A 15809-nucleotide genomic window follows, 5' to 3' on the forward strand; every position below is an offset into this window, starting at 1 on the left:
GGGGGGAGCGTGGGTTTCCAGACTAAGTACGTGAATACTTATCTCGGATCGACGGTGAATAAGGTGAATCCATGGCGCGTACACGACTTGTCTCCCTGTTTCCAGCCTTCACTCATCGTTACACAGTTACATTGCAATAGGCCTCGTATGCACTTTGCGGCATGTTTGCGGTGACCCTCTGAACGACCTGCCGGGACGTCACAGTCACTTCAGGCCCGCCAGCCTTCAGCCCCTGCCCATATATCTCCTCGCGCGCAGCTTGCCTCCTCACGTCGGCTTGCTTCTTAATTTGACGACTTTGCTCCGACATCGACTCATACCCTGACATCGATACCGACCCCGACATCGTCATGGAACTCGACGTACTAGGTACTCTACCTCGATATGCACGCGCTTCAAAGCCCTCGGCCGCGCAAGGCTGATGATGACATACCAAGACTACAACAGCAAAAGCGTCCTCGGACCGACCTCATTCTCCTGTTGTGTTATATCCCGTTACCGGCCGTCACTTTATGTCGCAGAGACCGTTGAGAAGTAGACGCGGCGGCTGGCAACTATGAGATGTCCTCGGCTGGGACGGAAACGGCACACGACCACGAGCGCTGGGTTCAAGCTGAGCTGACCTTCTGGGCCATTTACAGATCCGTGACGCTCGTTAATTCTTTGCGTTGCAGGTGATTCCATAGGTTTGTAGAGTCGATCGAAGGCCTTCCTGTTATCTGTCCACGATGATGCCGTGAGGTCTTCGACATATCGAGGTCGAGGTCGCGTGCCGAACCGGCTCCGCAAGGAGAACTGAAGTAGCCCGACTGCTGCACTTGGCACTCAGCGCCTGGGCGTTCCTCCTGCATGTCACCGGGTTGTGCCTCAACTGACTCGGCTTCGAGTTTGTTATCAACACCGGGAGCTCCAGTCCGGTTGGCGGTCGGTCTCCCAGTGGAGCCATGCGCCAAGTTGCGCAGCCCTGCAGGGTGTCGCTCCCGATCTGTGGATTGTGCTCCGATTCGGAGGAAGTCTGAGGGAGATGCGCGGTGGAGTGAGCGAGGGGCCGGAGTTCGCATGGAACCGGGAGATTGGCTAGGTCGCCACGCCACAGTGGGGTGGGAAACATGGATTCGTTCGACGATATGAGCGAGCAGGACATGAAGGCGTGCTAATCGCGCGGAGTATCGAGGAGCAAGTTGATGTGTATGCGCATCCGTAAGGCTAATTTCACGACGAGGTCAGCGACCTTGCAATCGATGCATACGACGGTTTTCTTTGCCTTGCGCTTGGCTCGACAACATTGAGAGTAGGTGAGGGAATGGGATATAAACGTTAAACCCCCATACCTCCAAGTATAGTAGCAGTAGATAACCTCTCAGATTGCCTTCGCTACGCGAGAGGGGCAAGGATGCTCCTATTGGATCCAGTTTGGCGTCCACAAGATATTCGCGGGACCTACAGTGGAGCAAAGGATATGATTGTCTGACCACAGCACTGAGCCACTCGACCGTGGTGTATGCATCCCGTCGATCGAACCCTGAGTGAGGCAAAGCTTCCATTCTGGAAAATGCTACGAGTGAACAAGTATCGACGGACCGAGCCATGATATATAGCGCAGCCGCGTTAGAGGGACAGTGCATAACGCTCCAATTTCGCGCTCGGATGGCGGGGGAAGTGGGGCGGGGAAGGATGGGGGAGTGAAGCCGCAGCTGGATATTCATCGGACCCTCTAGATGGTTCGCTGTTTTTAGGGCGTGTCGGTCGACCGTGAGTATCACATACCGCGGATTTCGAAAGACCGAGAGCATACCTTCACCGCGGACCACTCGTACACCACCTCCCGTACCCTCCCCTGCAGCGCCACGGCGCAGTGAGGACAGCTAAAGGCTAATCCGATTGGCTCCAGCAGCGACTGCAATGCGTTCGTCGACACACCTGACCGCAGGGCCAGGCACTCATGAGCGTGTCCTGCACCAAGACAGGCATGAACGACGACCCACTTGGCAGAACCTCCCATACCAGCTGGGCGACGGCCAGTGCCCAGGCTCGCGTCAGCTGTTGCCTCTGCTCCGTGCTGCATCCGACAGCCGGACCGTGTTCGCGAGGAGGACGGAACAGGATGTTGCGGAGAGCAGCGAGGCGTGATTGGTGGAGTCCCAGCAGTCGCTTGAGGTAGATCGGGCCCATCTTCTGGGCGGTATCGTCGGGCATCCGCGACAGGTCGTAGGCGAGCAGGTGGCTGGAGGTTGCAACGGCGAGCTCCTCGAGCGCGTAGTGCGCTGCAACGGCGTACGCTTCAAGTGGGCGGAACGGGGCGTAGGAGAGGATGAGCTGGTAGAGAGGGAGGTGGGGCGCGGCGTGCACCTGAATGGAAACGCCGTATTGGAAGTGAAGAGCCTTGAGCGCGGCCTCGGTCGTCTCGAGAGTTGGGGCGTATTGCAGGCATTGTAGACCGTAGATGATGTGGAGCATGACGTTGACGACCTCGGAGGGATGGGGAAGTTGAGCGGACGGGCGGGGCCCGAGGGTGGATGCGGGCACGTCGTTTGGGAGGAGCATACCCATCCTGTTCATGGAGACAGCGAGGATGTGGTGGGTGTGGACGTAGAAGCGAACGTTGTCCGAGGCGATGAAGACGAAGTTGGGGGCTTGGCCGTTGATCGATAGCACGGGATGAAAGGCGGTTGAGATGGGGAGGATGTTGGGATGGTCCAACGGGGTGTGCACCTGGGCAACATCCTCCTGGGGTGAGCGGGATACCGAGTATCAAATATGCTGGGAATGCGTACAGGGGTGGTAGAAACATTCTGGGCGGCTTCAGGTACAGTGGGTATATCGTCTTGGTTGCCTGGGTCTTGGACGTCGGTGGGGGCAGGGAGGTTGAGGTCGAAGTAATCCATCGAGCAAGCGGAAGGGTGATGGTAGAAAGCTGAGGCTGAGGCAGTGGACGTGGACGTGGACGAGTAGAGATGGAAGCCAGATAAGCGTATATTTGCACAATTCCGGATAGTCGTCCAATGGCGAGAGGCGAGGCCTACGTTGACAGTGTCAGAAAAAACGCGGTGAACATGCCCTTTAGTATGAATGCTGTTGTTTCTCGCCTCATTGACTTCGGGATGTCCAAAATCAGGCCACGACCCCGCAGCCAATCACTGTAGACGAGCATGTGGCCGGAGTGGGTGATAGCTCTTTCTATGCTCCGGAGCGGAGGGAGCACATTGCACAATCCGTGCGGCGAATAGCCCGCAGCCGGCGCACAATCTTTTATCAAAATGAAGATCAGGCTCAGTACGGTTACTGTCGACTGCAAATTTGCGGAAGACAAGGGCTGGTGTAGGCTGCGGCGAAAACATGCTCCGGCACGGTGATGCGGCGTAGAGTAAGAGCGAGACTGCTCGGCAGGATTGGGGTGGGAAACCCCGATTTCGAAGATGCCCCGAACGACTCTGCAGGCTGGCTCATGCACAGTGTATTGGTGCACTCAAACGCCTTGCTGGGGCAAGGTTAGCCCTGCCATGAAGCCTGAGCCGTGCGCAGCACGTAAGAAAGAAGCGCGTTACTGACAAGGAAACGCGCTCGGACAGACCGGCTAATCCCATCCAATCTCCAGGAACAACAGGTCCCGGAACACTGCTGAAAGCAGCCCCCAGAAGCGTAAGGAGCTCGGCACGCCCGGGGCTTCGCGCATGAGAAGTTTTCAGCTGCAAACGCTGGGCTGACTATCCGTACTCAGTTTCACATCAGCGGAGGAGACCGGACGAGTCAAAGGAACGGTATGCGCACAAGTTGTGCAGCGCACCCGGACAAAAAACTCGGCCGGGCGAGCGGCGACGGAGGGCGGTGGGAGGAGAGGCAGTGGAGGCCAACATTTCCTGTTTGGATGAGTTGAAGGCGCGGGTGATCCCGGCCGAGGCCGAAGAGTCCTCCGCAGGCGCCCGGTCCGATCGCACACTTGCTGCCTCCGCCCGAGGTTAATTCGCACCTTGAACTTGCTCCACTCACAGTCCACTCACAGCCATGTCGCAGCCTTCCCCGAACTCCCCGCTGCTCCCCCATGCCGCGGGGCTTCTCGCTCGGTCTAGCCTCTTGTGGAGGACCGGGGCTATCCTAGGTGACTGACAAGCGTCCTGTCCTCGACCTTGCCTACTCGTGCTCGCAACTTACATCCGGACCAGCTGCGCCGGAATTATTGCAGGCGCATTCGGAACTCACGGACTTCAGAAGAGGCCTGGCATGACCGCCCAAAGCTGCATGCATGGGAGACGGCCTCCAGTTACGCGGTTTGTTCCGTCAACTCCAGAGGCGCAAGAAGACGCTGATCGATTTTTGTTCTAGATCTACAATGGCTTGGCACTCCTTGCTGTGTCGATGCATCCTAGGTTTGCTATCCACAGGTTCGCAGGTCCTGCTATTGCTCTGGGAAGCGCCGTGTTCTCCGGCAGCATCGTTGCTCTAGTGCTGGGCGGGGACAGGTACGCTCGCGCCTGAATATTGCAAGCGTGCCGTGTAACGTGCCTTCAGGTTCAAATGGATGGGTCCTGTCACTCCCATGGGGGGCTCCGTCATGATTGCCGGGTGAGGACTATGGCCGAGAACGCCTTGCTGCTGACCCGCTGATGGCATGGCCAATTGCACAGGTACATTGCTCTTGTGCTTTGAGGGCATCTACGGCTGCTGCGCCCACTGGCTTGTAGGTTTGTAGGCGTAGAATGTGACGATCCGGCCGAGCGGTTGACGACTGGTTGTTAGAGGGATGTTTTGTAGTGCATTTGCTGGCATAAGCAATTATCAGTGGCCAACTGCCGACGCGGATCGAAGAATGGGTGTATGAGCGTGAGAAGGAACGCTAGATGACTCGGTCACGTGGGGGGCGCGCCAGGCGTGTTGACGCCGGAAAAGGGAGGCCGTGATGGGCGTGTTCGGCTAAGGTTGCTACTCAGCCGCCCTCGCCCGCCCCGCCTCTTTCCTCCCGCCACCACCGCTGTCCCCGCCCTCGCCCGCCCCGCTCTTCTCCTCCGCCCACCATACACGTCTATTCATCCGGGGGCCTTCTTACTCCGCGCTCATCGTGCCCGCTTGATTCAGCAAATCCAGCCGTCTCTTGAATTTGATCGCTCGCCAGCAATATCCCGCGCACCCTTGATTCCTTCCCTCCCCTTGGATGGCGATGAGCGACCAACATCCCTCCTCCCTCCTCCCACCCCCAACCCAGCTCCCGATGGAGACAGCTTTCGCCTCTATGGGCTTCAATCACCCTGACCGAATCACCTTTCTTGCTACTCAGCCCGTTCTCGACGCGGTCCCTTCCTCACGTCGTTCTCTCAACGCGGCACGTAACGCCTCGCAGAATGCTGGAAACCAGAACATCGATCCCGTTCTTGGTGATCCAGACGCAATCTTCATCCGTCCTCCCTTCACCGACTTCCCTGGCGCCGCGTCAGTCAAGGACGGCCTGACCTACAACATTTTAGCCGAGAACCCGGACTGGTTCCTCCTAGTCGATGATTTCCTTGGCCCCGATGCCCACAGGTATCCCACTCAACTCGAACCTCCTCGGGGTTGGTGTCCCAAGAAGGCTGAGCAGGTCACTTGGCCGGAAGGTGAAGAGCCTCAGCTCCGGTGCACCTTGTGCCGGCGAAAGTACTCAGGAATCAATGCGAAGTCAATGTGGAGGCGGCACGTCTACGAGAAGCATAAGATCGCCATGTCAAACCGTCGTGAAACTGGCAGTGGAGGCCGTGGACGGGCCACGAACAGTGAGCAATCTGCATTCGTACTGCGGTCCCTTTATGCTCAATGACATCTCGTAGAGGAGAACAAGGCATCGTCGTCGAAGATCACCCAGGCTGCTGCAGATCCAAAATCTACTGGTCGTACGACCTCGCCCGACCTTCAAGCACCCTCTCTGTCCGAGGACCTTGAACCGTCAAGCTCGTCGCAGCCTTCCACGTCGAGGGCCAACGAGCCGGTTGATGCCGATTCAGGTGATGAGTATGAGGCCGCGCCAGTCTATGATGAAAGTCCTTCTCTCTCCGGGACTGCTCCGGTCTCTAAAAGTCCACCGAAGACCCCAGGCTCTCCGGGGAAATATCAGAAGATCTACCAGTCGTTTGGGATCAGTGTCCCTCCAGAGTCGCCGTATGACCCCACGAAGACGCCCGCTTTCAGGCATTCACCCATGCGTCATCCTGCTCGGCAGCCCTGGTTGAGCGAAAGCCCTCGAGAGACGCTTACGATGCTCGCTCGTTCCGATTCAAGTCCCAAGGTTCGCGGATTCGACGGCAGCCCTCTCGCACCCCCGCCCAGTGAAACACAGCCGAAGGGTCCCTTTAGCCCTTTGAGCGGGTCTTCCATTGCCTTCTCCCCAAGACAGCTGTTCCCAAACTCAATTCAAGACAGACTGGACCAGCCTGGATGGGATTCCGCGATCGGAACCGAGGACCTCATCATGCCTTACTCGAACCCGTTTGACACGTTGCTAGAAGACATTCGGGCTTTCGGATCCCCTTGTACTCCAGGAAGAGCTTCAGACACCGGCACATTTGGTCTGAAGGCCATCACCCCCACTACGAGGAAGTTCATGGACTGCTTCGTTCATTCTTCCCCCATCCAGCCCCCCAGCTCTGAATCTAGCTTCGAATTGAGCTCTCTGAGCTCCTCAACTGGTCCAAGCTCGAGCATTTTCGGTGACAAGGAGGATTCGTTTTCTTCGCCGTTGGCACAGCCCAAGCTTCTACCCGCTTTCGGAGCGAAGGACAAAGACGGATTGAAGGAGACGAACAGCAAGGGCAAGTCGTCTCTCTCGACGCTGGACGACGTATTCGACACTTCCTCTCCCCCTGTGGATACGAACATGGAAATCGAGGAGCGGGCTCCTCCTCCAGGCCTGGGGAGCCCCGCTAAAGTCGCGGTCCGGCTTAGTATTTTTTCGGCTCCCACAGCAACCTGCACCCCATCCCACAGCCGTGTCATCGAGCGGTCCGCCTCCAGCGGCAGCTTCGGTCGCAGGGCCAGCAGTCCCACCCGGACGGTTGAGCGTAGCCGCGGACGAAGCGCTTCGACCTCGGGAAGCGGTAGCGGCAAGACCCTGATGGATCTCGTTCTGGACAAGAAGACGTCCAAGCGCAAGCCTGTCAGCGCTCAAGCGCGTGTCGAGGGTGATATTGGTGTCACCTCTACGGGTTCGCCGTTCAAGCTGAGCAGGAAGACGTCGCGTTCGGAGTTCATGTATGGGCTTGACGGGGATTGCGAAATGCAGGATCCCCAGCCACGCAAGAGGCGCAAGACCGTGAGCGGTCACGATTAGGTTTCTCGCCCTCAGCACACCCCCGCTGGCTTGCGACGGATTCTTCTATCCTCTCCGCCTCGACCATTCGAAACGTCCAGCGTTCGCTGCCGCCATTCTCATGTTATGTTGTCGTTTTGCTGTCGTCGCGTTATCACCTCGCTATGTCGTCTCACTTTGTCCTCGTCCAGTGTTTGATTCCTACCCGTCCCCATCCCATCCCAACTCTCGTCCCGGCGGATACCGCGCATGGCGCGTACCAGAACGCTGCCACGCGCGGCGCTGGCCGCTCAGCGTAGGCGAGCGCGTCCTCTCGCCCCGTCTACAACTATGCCCCTCCTCCCCTCTTGCCTCATGTGTACTATTAGGATTATGATAGAAGCCCCCATTATTTTCACTTGATCTCTCCCCGCCGTCTTCTCGCCGTGGCTTAGGCCGACCTCTTTGTTTCCGAATGGCCTATTTATCCTTTGACTACACTGTTGTTGATTATTCAACATCACGTCTTCTTCACTTGCATTCTCCACATCCACCGCGCTCCTACTTTGACCTCCTCCACCCCCTGCGTCCTGACAATGTCTCTAGACCCCGAACCAGAATCCCCAGACCTAGTCGTATTGTGAACTATATTGTCTCCCGTCGCGCCGCCAAAGTCTGGCATATGTATCTCACCCCGGTCTCAGGCCTTGTCGCTGTCATAGTTCAGCGAGCACGCCATCTCTCCCCTCCCCACTGTTTCCATGGCTTGGTGATCTTTTCCCGTCCTTTCCCGTGCCCATACCCCGTCTTCATATGCATTCCCCTCCACCTCCGTCTCCGTAGCTCGACGTACGTACGTGTAGCGTACAGCGTAAAAGTGGCAGATGGGTCAAGTCGGTGTTGTCTTGGAAGAATCGACGCTTGGGCCCATTGACCCAGTCCTGTCGTTTGCGCTTGCGAGGAGTTGTTGATGCGCCTGTTGTGATCCGTCCATGCGCACCAGTCATTCGCGCCGACAGCGTGCGCTAGTACCAAAAACCGCCCATAACCAAGAGAATGAGCCGCGTGTCGTGCCATTTGATCAGGAAAGAGGGCAATGAATGGACCTTTGAAGGTGCAGGCCTTGCGTCGACCGTGACGCGGCAGTGCTTACCACCTCACCTGCACACAATGCACACTAAAATCAAACTTACCTGACCCAGTTTGCGAGGGACGTATAATCATAAAGTTCGTCTGTTTGCATGTGATGACAGACGTAAGTCTGGCTTCACTCCGCGATGCACAGGTTGTTTGCGGAGTATGAACATAATTTCATTCATAAGCGGGTGGTTGGCCATACAGATCGAGAGACTACCAAAGGAGAGCAATCCAAGAGTAGCAAGGTAGACACAGCGAGAACTTGAAGAGGGGCGATAGGGGGTAGCGGGGAGGGTGTGGAGCAGATGGGACCGGTATCAATATCGACAAGACGAAAAGAATGCATAACCGGGACGGTGCGAGAAGATAGAGAGCCGAGACAGATGCGGGAGGGGGGAGTTATGAACCATAAGAAGGAGCGTCATTATTCGTCATGAATGTCATGCGAGGAAAAAGAAAAAGAAAGGGCAAGGGAGCAGAGTGAAAGGGAACGTCCTTTACACATCTACACGTGGGATACGAGTCCATGGACGAGCTCCGGGCCTTGTATATACCAGTATGTAACATGCACTAGTATTGACGGGTGGCCAGTGCGCGAATCTCGTAGAGATATGACCGGTCGAGCTCCGCGAACACGTCGTTGCCGACGTTGAGCCAGTTCTTGAGCTCAGTGTGATGACGCTCTTCTGCGGCGCGGCATTTCTCCACGAAGGAATCATCGACATCGCAGACCATCGACGCTCGTGAACAACGATCGCTCTCGCTCTCCGACATGCTGCGAGTATGGCTGCGAGCAGGACTGGGAGCCTCCGGTCTCGATGCTATCGATTCCGTCGACTGATTGGATACGGTTGAGGTGATCTGGAGCTGTTGACTGGCGCGAATAGTGGCACCACGAGCCTCCCAGTCATCGTCATCTTCGTCGTCTGCAAGGTCGGCGAAAACGTCGGGCTCCTCCTCGTCGGGTGGCAATGTGGAGATCCAGCACATTCGCTGGGGGTCGAAGACCATTGTGCCAACCACTCGAGCCCCTGACGCGAAGGAGCCGACTGGGGATCCAATGGACGAGCCAGTGAGATGAGTGATGAGAGCGGGCCTGGTGGAGGTGCCGACCGCCGCATCGAAGTCGCGAAGGGCTTGATCGTTGCCCTCCCAGCGCAAATTGTGAGGATTCCACTTCATTTCACCAACAACTGTCAAACGGACGCATGAGATCAGCGAGGTCGACGCATTGCACCAGCAAACACACCTTTGGCGGGGCCTGCGCCACCGAGATTGCGAATAAGAGTAGGTTTCCTCCTGGTAGCAGGAGAGGCAAGCTTCTTCCTCTTCGCACTGGTCTCTCATCCTTTGAGTGTTTTGAGTCTGGAGAGGTCTTGGTAGGGAACTCGATGCGGTTGGACAGCTCGACACGGCTTGTGCGCTTCAGTGTCTTCGAAGGCACGGGCGCTTTGACCGATTCTGAACAAACGCTTGTGATCAGGATGCGGCCGCAGCGAAACAATAAGACAAACGCTCACCAGAACCGCTCCCTGAAAAATCACGCTTCGCTTTCCGGCGAATGGTGCCCGTGGCAGACACGTCGGATGGTTTCTGATAGGAGGCACCGGGAACGCGGTTCCCATAGCCCTTGGGCTGTACCCGGAACTTGCCCTCCTTCTCACGATCTGTGGGCAGGTCGTCGAAGGTGTCGAGCTCTGTGCCATCGCCGTATGTTCTTGGCCGTTTGGGCTTCTTGAGAAGCTTCGGCGCATTTGGGAGACTGGCGCTCTGCCCATGCCTCGAACGAATGGACGTGGCAGAGGAGGCGGCGGAAGGGGGGCGTGAGGGAGGACGGGGAGGTAGTGGGGAGGAAGACCGGGCCAGCGGAGCAGTGGCGGGCCCAGGGAAAACATTGGCGATAGGTGTGCGAGACTTCATGCGTGACGATGTTGTAGGCATCGTGAGCCTGAGCGCCGCGGGATTGGACGACGGTGTCGAGGGTCGGGTCGGCGGGACAGTGTACTCCAGGCCGTGTAGACGACCCGTAGTAGCTGTTTGCGACTTCGCCCTCGACGACGCCGTTGGGGTGTCGAATCGAGAACCGGGTGAGCCTTGCGACGAAGAGCCCGACCCCGAGCCTGACGCTTGAGGTTGGTTTGACTCTTTCATTGATGGCAAAGAAGCCTTGCGAGTGGGTCGACGGGATTGCGGAGGAGACGCGGGCTTCAGTCCGGAGGTCGATTTCTGGACCCGAAGGCTTCCTGGTTTAGCAGCCAAGAAGTTCATTGTGGATGGTGACGCGACAGCTTGGCTGTAAGTCTGTGAACGGACAGGCGGAATAACCCTGCTGGGAGGAGAGGCGGGAGGGGCAGTGATTCGACGGAGCTGTGACATGGAGGAGACGGGAGGGTTATTGGGGGACTTGGCACGATCCATCTTGAGAAGACGCGAGGAAGGTCGCAGGGAGGGAGGAGGACGAGCGGGGGCACTCTTGCTGCGCGAAGAAGTCGTGGATCGCATGACAGACTGAGCATTTAGAAGCAGTCGGCTAGGACTGAGCTCAACGTCGTTGTCTATCACAAGGCCGATCTCGAAGTCGTCTTCAGGATCGGGACTAACGACTTTGACGCGGTCGTCATTGAAAGTGGTTTGTTTCTTGATTTCGAGGATCTTGCCAAGCTTCTTCGCACCATGACCGGTCTCGAAAAGACCAGTGGGGACATCCAGGCCCTCCAGAATATCCTCATCTTCTTCATCTTCCTCCGTCTCCGTCTCCGGTAACGACGCCGATGTGTAATTGGAGGACGGGGAGTTGTCGGCGAACCCGAAGGTGGAGTATGCGTCGGAAGATTGTGATGAGGAGGTCTGGTCCTTGTCACCCCATTCAAGGGAGGACTTGGATGTTCGGTGGTTGAGGGAGAGGGGGCGAAGAGAGAGGGTTGTGAGATCCGACGGCAGAGCGAAGCCATCCTCGAAATCCTCGTCGATGGGACTTGGAGGTTTGGCGGAGGCAGTGACGGGTGCTTTTGGAAGGGCGGCAACTTTGATGGTCGACACACCTTCGTCGTCATCATCCTCGTCGGTGGATGAAGGAGGAGGGGGGCGGATAGAGAACATCTGGGAAGAATTCTTGGACGGTCCTGACCTTGCGGCAATGCCGAGGAGGACTTGCTGGGCCTTTGCCCCACCCGTCTTTCCGATATTCATCTCCATGTCCCAATCCTCCTCCTCCTTGTCTGAATCAGCGTCGGAAGCGTGGATTGGTTCTCCATCGGGAATGTCGAAGTCGGCGTCGGGCCACTCCTCCTTGGGGAGGACAATTGTGGGAGCAGGGATGGTAGACATAGCAGTGAAGGGGAATAGCCTGGTAGAGGTGCACAGAATTACGGCCTGGACGGCGGATTAGGAAGCTGTCGGTAGGATTCGAGATGGTGGCGAGAGGAAGGGAGTGAATTATTGGGCCTGCATGGGTGGCGGGACAAGTGGCGAGGTGAGTGGAGCACAAAAGACTGGCCGCTGCTGGTGGCGACGCTGGCGAGGCCGGGGGAGGGAGAAAAAAGGCGGTGGGCCTGGTGGAGGGGGCGGAGGAGTAAACGGAGGGCTACGTGGGAATCTAGCCAGCTCTTGTCTCGACCGTCCCCAGGCGAACAAACATGGCGCCCAAACACACACAAACACACGTGGCTTCAGTAAGGCCGCAGGCGCCGGAGCTCCCGCGCGCGCTCCTCGATCTCGGCCTCCCCCGCGTCCGACGCCGAGCCGTTCTCTTCCCCGCCGTCCGTCCAGTCTCCCGCGACCTCGTCCAGCCCCGCCCGCATCCGGATCCCCCGCTCCGCCATCGTATCTGCCCATTGCCGCAGCTCCCGATTGTTGAACACCACCCGTAGCGGCCCGAAGGCGAGCAGGTAAAGCGCTGGGTCCGCGGCGGAGTCAGCGACACATTCAGTGTGCATGCGAATCGACTCACCCTTCACGTGCGGACACTCATGCACCGCCCGGAACAGCAGTTTCTTCGCGTGCTCCGGCTGCTTGGCTCGGATCTCGAAAGCAATCACGAGTCTCCAGAGAACCGCGCTCCCGCGCGTCCTGCGGACGTAAACGCGTAAACGTTGGGCAGCCCCGACCATGTCCTGCGAAGACAGACGCACCTGTCATCCTCGACGGCAGCCGATAGTGCACTCCGGATACGCTCAACCTCAGCCTCCCACCGGCCCTTCTCCCAGCCAGCGATCCACACTTCCAGGAATCGCCGTGCAATACCCTTCTCCTTCCTCGTCCCGTCTGCCGCAGTCTCCCCCAGCATCGTGCGCACCCTCCCCCACACTCCTTGGCCCTTCTCCGCTTCCAGGAACATGCCTACAATGGCTGTGTTGTTTGGATACACATCCACTGCCCGCTCCACCCGATCCCGCAGCAGCGCTGGAGGCGATGGCTTCTTGAGGACGACGATGTGGTTGTAGAGCATGGACAACAATGCAATCGTGAGGTTCTCGTGCGCGGGAGTGCCTTCGTGAAACGTTTCTAGATATGCGTCGAATAGCGAGGCTGCAGCTTGTGGGGAAGACGTCAGCAATTCGAGCAGCGCAGCGAGCTGAATCCAAGCATTCCGCTCCTGCCAGACATTGCCGTCTTGTTCGTTTGCGAGAGCTTCCAGGCTACGTTTTGCGCGAAGAATTGCAGTGCCGCCCGAACCAGAGGTCTGGGACGACCTCAGAATGACTCGAATCGCGGCTTCATCCTGTTCAGCGAGCCATTCCATCTGCGCCCAATCGCGCCACATGGCACATTCTCCTGGTCGACGGTCGGATGCAGACTCGACAAGTACCGTCTGATAGACCTTGCGGGCGTCGTTGAGACGACCGCGAATGGACTCTAAGCGTGCATGGGCTGTCCAGTGGGGTAACGAACTGGGCGCTGTAGCGAGGAATGACTTCGAGGTCTTGAGGGCACTGTTGCACCACGTCAGTAACAAGCCTCTACTGAGTGGAAGTCGTTCAGTACACACCCTTTAATATTCAGTGAAGCTTCAAACGCCAAACAGAGCGCATCCCAGGCGTGATCATTGCCAGGTGATTTGCACCATTTGAAGACCTCTCTTACTGTCGCATGATCCACGTTCTTGACGTCTTGCGCGCCCCACATGGTCCATGTGTTGAAGCCAAAAGCGTCCAAGGGTCCGATGGTACCATATCCCCAGTCTTTGACCGGGCCGAATCCGTCGCCATACTCCCTTTCGCGTCCCACCAACACCCCTGCATGCGCGTCTGCCGCAATTCGCCTCGCGAGGGCTGCTTGAGGGAAGACTGCTTGGAGGTGCGAAGAGCCGGCGAGGTGTTCATAGGCCCAGCGATCGTCGGCGTTACCTTCGAAGTGTTCCGAAGTTGACGCGAGGAAACCAGGGACATGCAGACCTAGGAAGGCAAGCCATGCTCGACGAAAAACATCCTTTGCGCGTTCACCGCGTAGGGGAAAGAGGAAAGGTCGGATGTCGGAGAAGAGCACCACGGCGTATGGGTCGTCCGCGTCGTCATCCGCAGAGCGCAACGAAAACGTGAGGGCGTGATCCGCATGCATCTCCGAGTTGGCCCATCTTGAGAAAGGATCCGCGTCGTCAGCGGAGGGTTGAACCATCTGCGCCATCTGCGTCTCTTGCTCTAAGCGACCGGATGCCTCCCAAGCTGCCCAGCCACTCGCACCTACTTCACCCAGGCGAGGCACTTCTGCGTCCCAGAAATCTTCAAGGGCACTCAACTGGTTTGACGGAGTGTGGTTCCGCAATGCTGGAGGTGTACAGAAGAGCCTGCGATTCGATCCAGTTAGCTACGTTCTACACGCGATGTTGGGAGATCGCATACCATTCCGCCTGCGCCTGGAAGACAGCCGTCGCTCGTTCGACGTAGCCAGCGTCGCGGAGAGCGACTGAAACTCTCCACAATAGTCGCACTTGTCCAACCTCGTCTAATGTGGAACCCAGCGCACGTGAAATCCGAGTCGAGTCCCTTACAACGTCCTCAAGTAGGCTGTAGGAGGGGGTTCGAACTCTCCAATCTAACCATGCCAGCCATACTTCCACGTCGTTGACCTGGACGGCTTTTTCCCACTCGTCATAAAGCTTGCGGTCGTCCCAGATTTCTTCCCCTGCTCTGAGAAACTTCAAGCGGAGTACTCTTGAACGGCTATTACTGGAATGAGCTCCTAACGCGCGGGAAAGAAGGGAGACTGAAATATCGGCACGAGCTTTGGCGGCACGCCTTGACTCCTCAGGAACCGTTCCTAGTGTGTGCGACAACAACGACAACCAAGTAGGTATGTGCTCAGGGTTCGAAGTGAGACTCTCTTCCAAGGTTTTCAGCGTGGCTTGCAAAGATGTCAAGCGAGGCGTTTCCGAATCTTCATCTGAAGTTGCACTTTCTGCCGAGCTGTCTGATTCGTCGGAATCATCTTGCTTAGACGGATCCACTTCGCGGTAGTCCTGTATGTCCCTTCTTGAATCCTGCCCCCGTATGCGAAGGAAGCCGTCTATCTCCGGATACTTGTACGTAGACTCGGCAGAAGCAATGAGACGACGGGTGGGTGGAGCCATAAGCTTGCGACGCGAACTTGAGTCCGTCAAAGCAGGCATCTAAAGCAATAGTTAACTCTGCGCATCGGCCAACCTCATGAATCATTTGCTTACTTTGCGTCTCCCATATGGCGCGATCTCGAGGCCGTGACGTCCACGGTGAACGACCGAAAGGCCTGGTCTCAGCCCCAAGACGCTTCTACCGCCTTGCATTGCATTAGGTACTGTTATAAACCCAGCAAGCAAACGTACCTGCGACCAGCCGATACTTGGGCACGTCTCCAGCATGTAGCCCACCGTAGTGCGCGTTCAGCGAATCCCCTTTCCTGTCGCTGAAGTACACGAGCCTTTCTCTGCTCTCGAGAGCGTGATCAGCTCGTACTTGACGATCCTCTTCGACCTTTTGGCGTCTTTCCTCATCCCTCTGGTCATTCCGCGCCAGCGAATTCGAACGGGAACGATGCCGTGAACTTCGCTTGTCCTCCTTCTCTCGCCCTTTCACTCGTCCCTTCTCCTTGTCCTTCTCCGGACTGTGCTTTGACTTCTTGTGCTTGCGGTCAACATCTTGATCGTTGCGAAGTTTGTCTTTCTTGCGTTGTTTGCGCTCCTTAGCTTTGTCGGTCGCTGTGGTCGAGGGGCGAGAGCTGGGTCCGGGGTCAAGCTCTGGAAAGGAGGTGAACGAGGGCGGGAACGACGAGAACGACGGAGCTGACATGAAGCTAGGTAGGGGAAATGGGGTACAGGTTGGCACACATCTAACAGCAGGTCTGGGAGACGGCGAGAGTGGACATCACGTGCGGGATCTGACGGACTGCAGGGCGTGCCGGGACGAGCGCGTCGCGTAATCTCAGCCTCACCTCTTCCCTCCGCAAGTACTCT

General features: G+C 57.4%; 5 protein-coding genes across 5 annotated transcripts; 2 read left to right on the forward strand and 3 right to left on the reverse strand.

The window, feature by feature from the left end:
• Nucleotides 1-1374: 1374 nt before the first annotated feature.
• Nucleotides 1375-2885, reverse strand: BXZ73DRAFT_87071 (uncharacterized protein; the record flags this gene model as incomplete). The annotated part of the gene is made up of 4 exons (XM_048024412.1): nt 1375-1440; nt 1796-1920; nt 1986-2724; nt 2775-2885. 4 exons carry the CDS (start codon nt 2883-2885, stop codon nt 1375-1377), a joined length of 1041 nt encoding a protein of 346 aa, XP_047882469.1.
• Nucleotides 2886-4002: 1117 nt separating this feature from the next.
• Nucleotides 4003-4644, forward strand: BXZ73DRAFT_87072 (uncharacterized protein; the record flags this gene model as incomplete). The annotated part of the gene is made up of 5 exons (XM_048024413.1): nt 4003-4096; nt 4181-4257; nt 4321-4457; nt 4507-4560; nt 4623-4644. 5 exons carry the CDS (start codon nt 4003-4005, stop codon nt 4642-4644), a joined length of 384 nt encoding a protein of 127 aa, XP_047882470.1.
• A 580-nt stretch (nt 4645-5224) lies between these two features.
• Nucleotides 5225-5785, forward strand: BXZ73DRAFT_39621 (uncharacterized protein; the record flags this gene model as incomplete). The annotated part of the gene is made up of 1 exon (XM_048018418.1): nt 5225-5785. The coding sequence occupies one exon, from the start codon at nt 5225-5227 to the stop codon at nt 5783-5785; it is 561 nt and encodes a 186-aa protein (XP_047882471.1).
• A 3171-nt stretch (nt 5786-8956) lies between these two features.
• Nucleotides 8957-11713, reverse strand: BXZ73DRAFT_39151 (uncharacterized protein; the record flags this gene model as incomplete). Its single annotated transcript, XM_048018318.1, is given in 4 exon segments — nt 8957-9579; nt 9636-9705; nt 9723-9835; nt 9913-11713. The coding sequence occupies 4 exon segments, from the start codon at nt 11711-11713 to the stop codon at nt 8957-8959; spliced, it is 2607 nt and encodes an 868-aa protein (XP_047882472.1).
• Nucleotides 11714-12054: 341 nt separating this feature from the next.
• On the reverse strand, nt 12055-15645 carry BXZ73DRAFT_39279 (NRDE-2, necessary for RNA interference-domain-containing protein; the record flags this gene model as incomplete). The annotated part of the gene is made up of 7 exons (XM_048018346.1): nt 12055-12281; nt 12336-12454; nt 12517-13317; nt 13374-14168; nt 14224-14990; nt 15045-15136; nt 15183-15645. The coding sequence occupies 7 exons, from the start codon at nt 15643-15645 to the stop codon at nt 12055-12057; spliced, it is 3264 nt and encodes a 1087-aa protein (XP_047882473.1).
• Nucleotides 15646-15809: the final 164 nt, after the last annotated feature.

Source organism: Epithele typhae, assembly GCF_022376455.1.
Source record: "Epithele typhae strain CBS 203.58 chromosome Unknown BXZ73scaffold_3, whole genome shotgun sequence".
Taxonomy (NCBI): Eukaryota; Fungi; Basidiomycota; class Agaricomycetes; order Polyporales; family Epitheliaceae; genus Epithele; species Epithele typhae.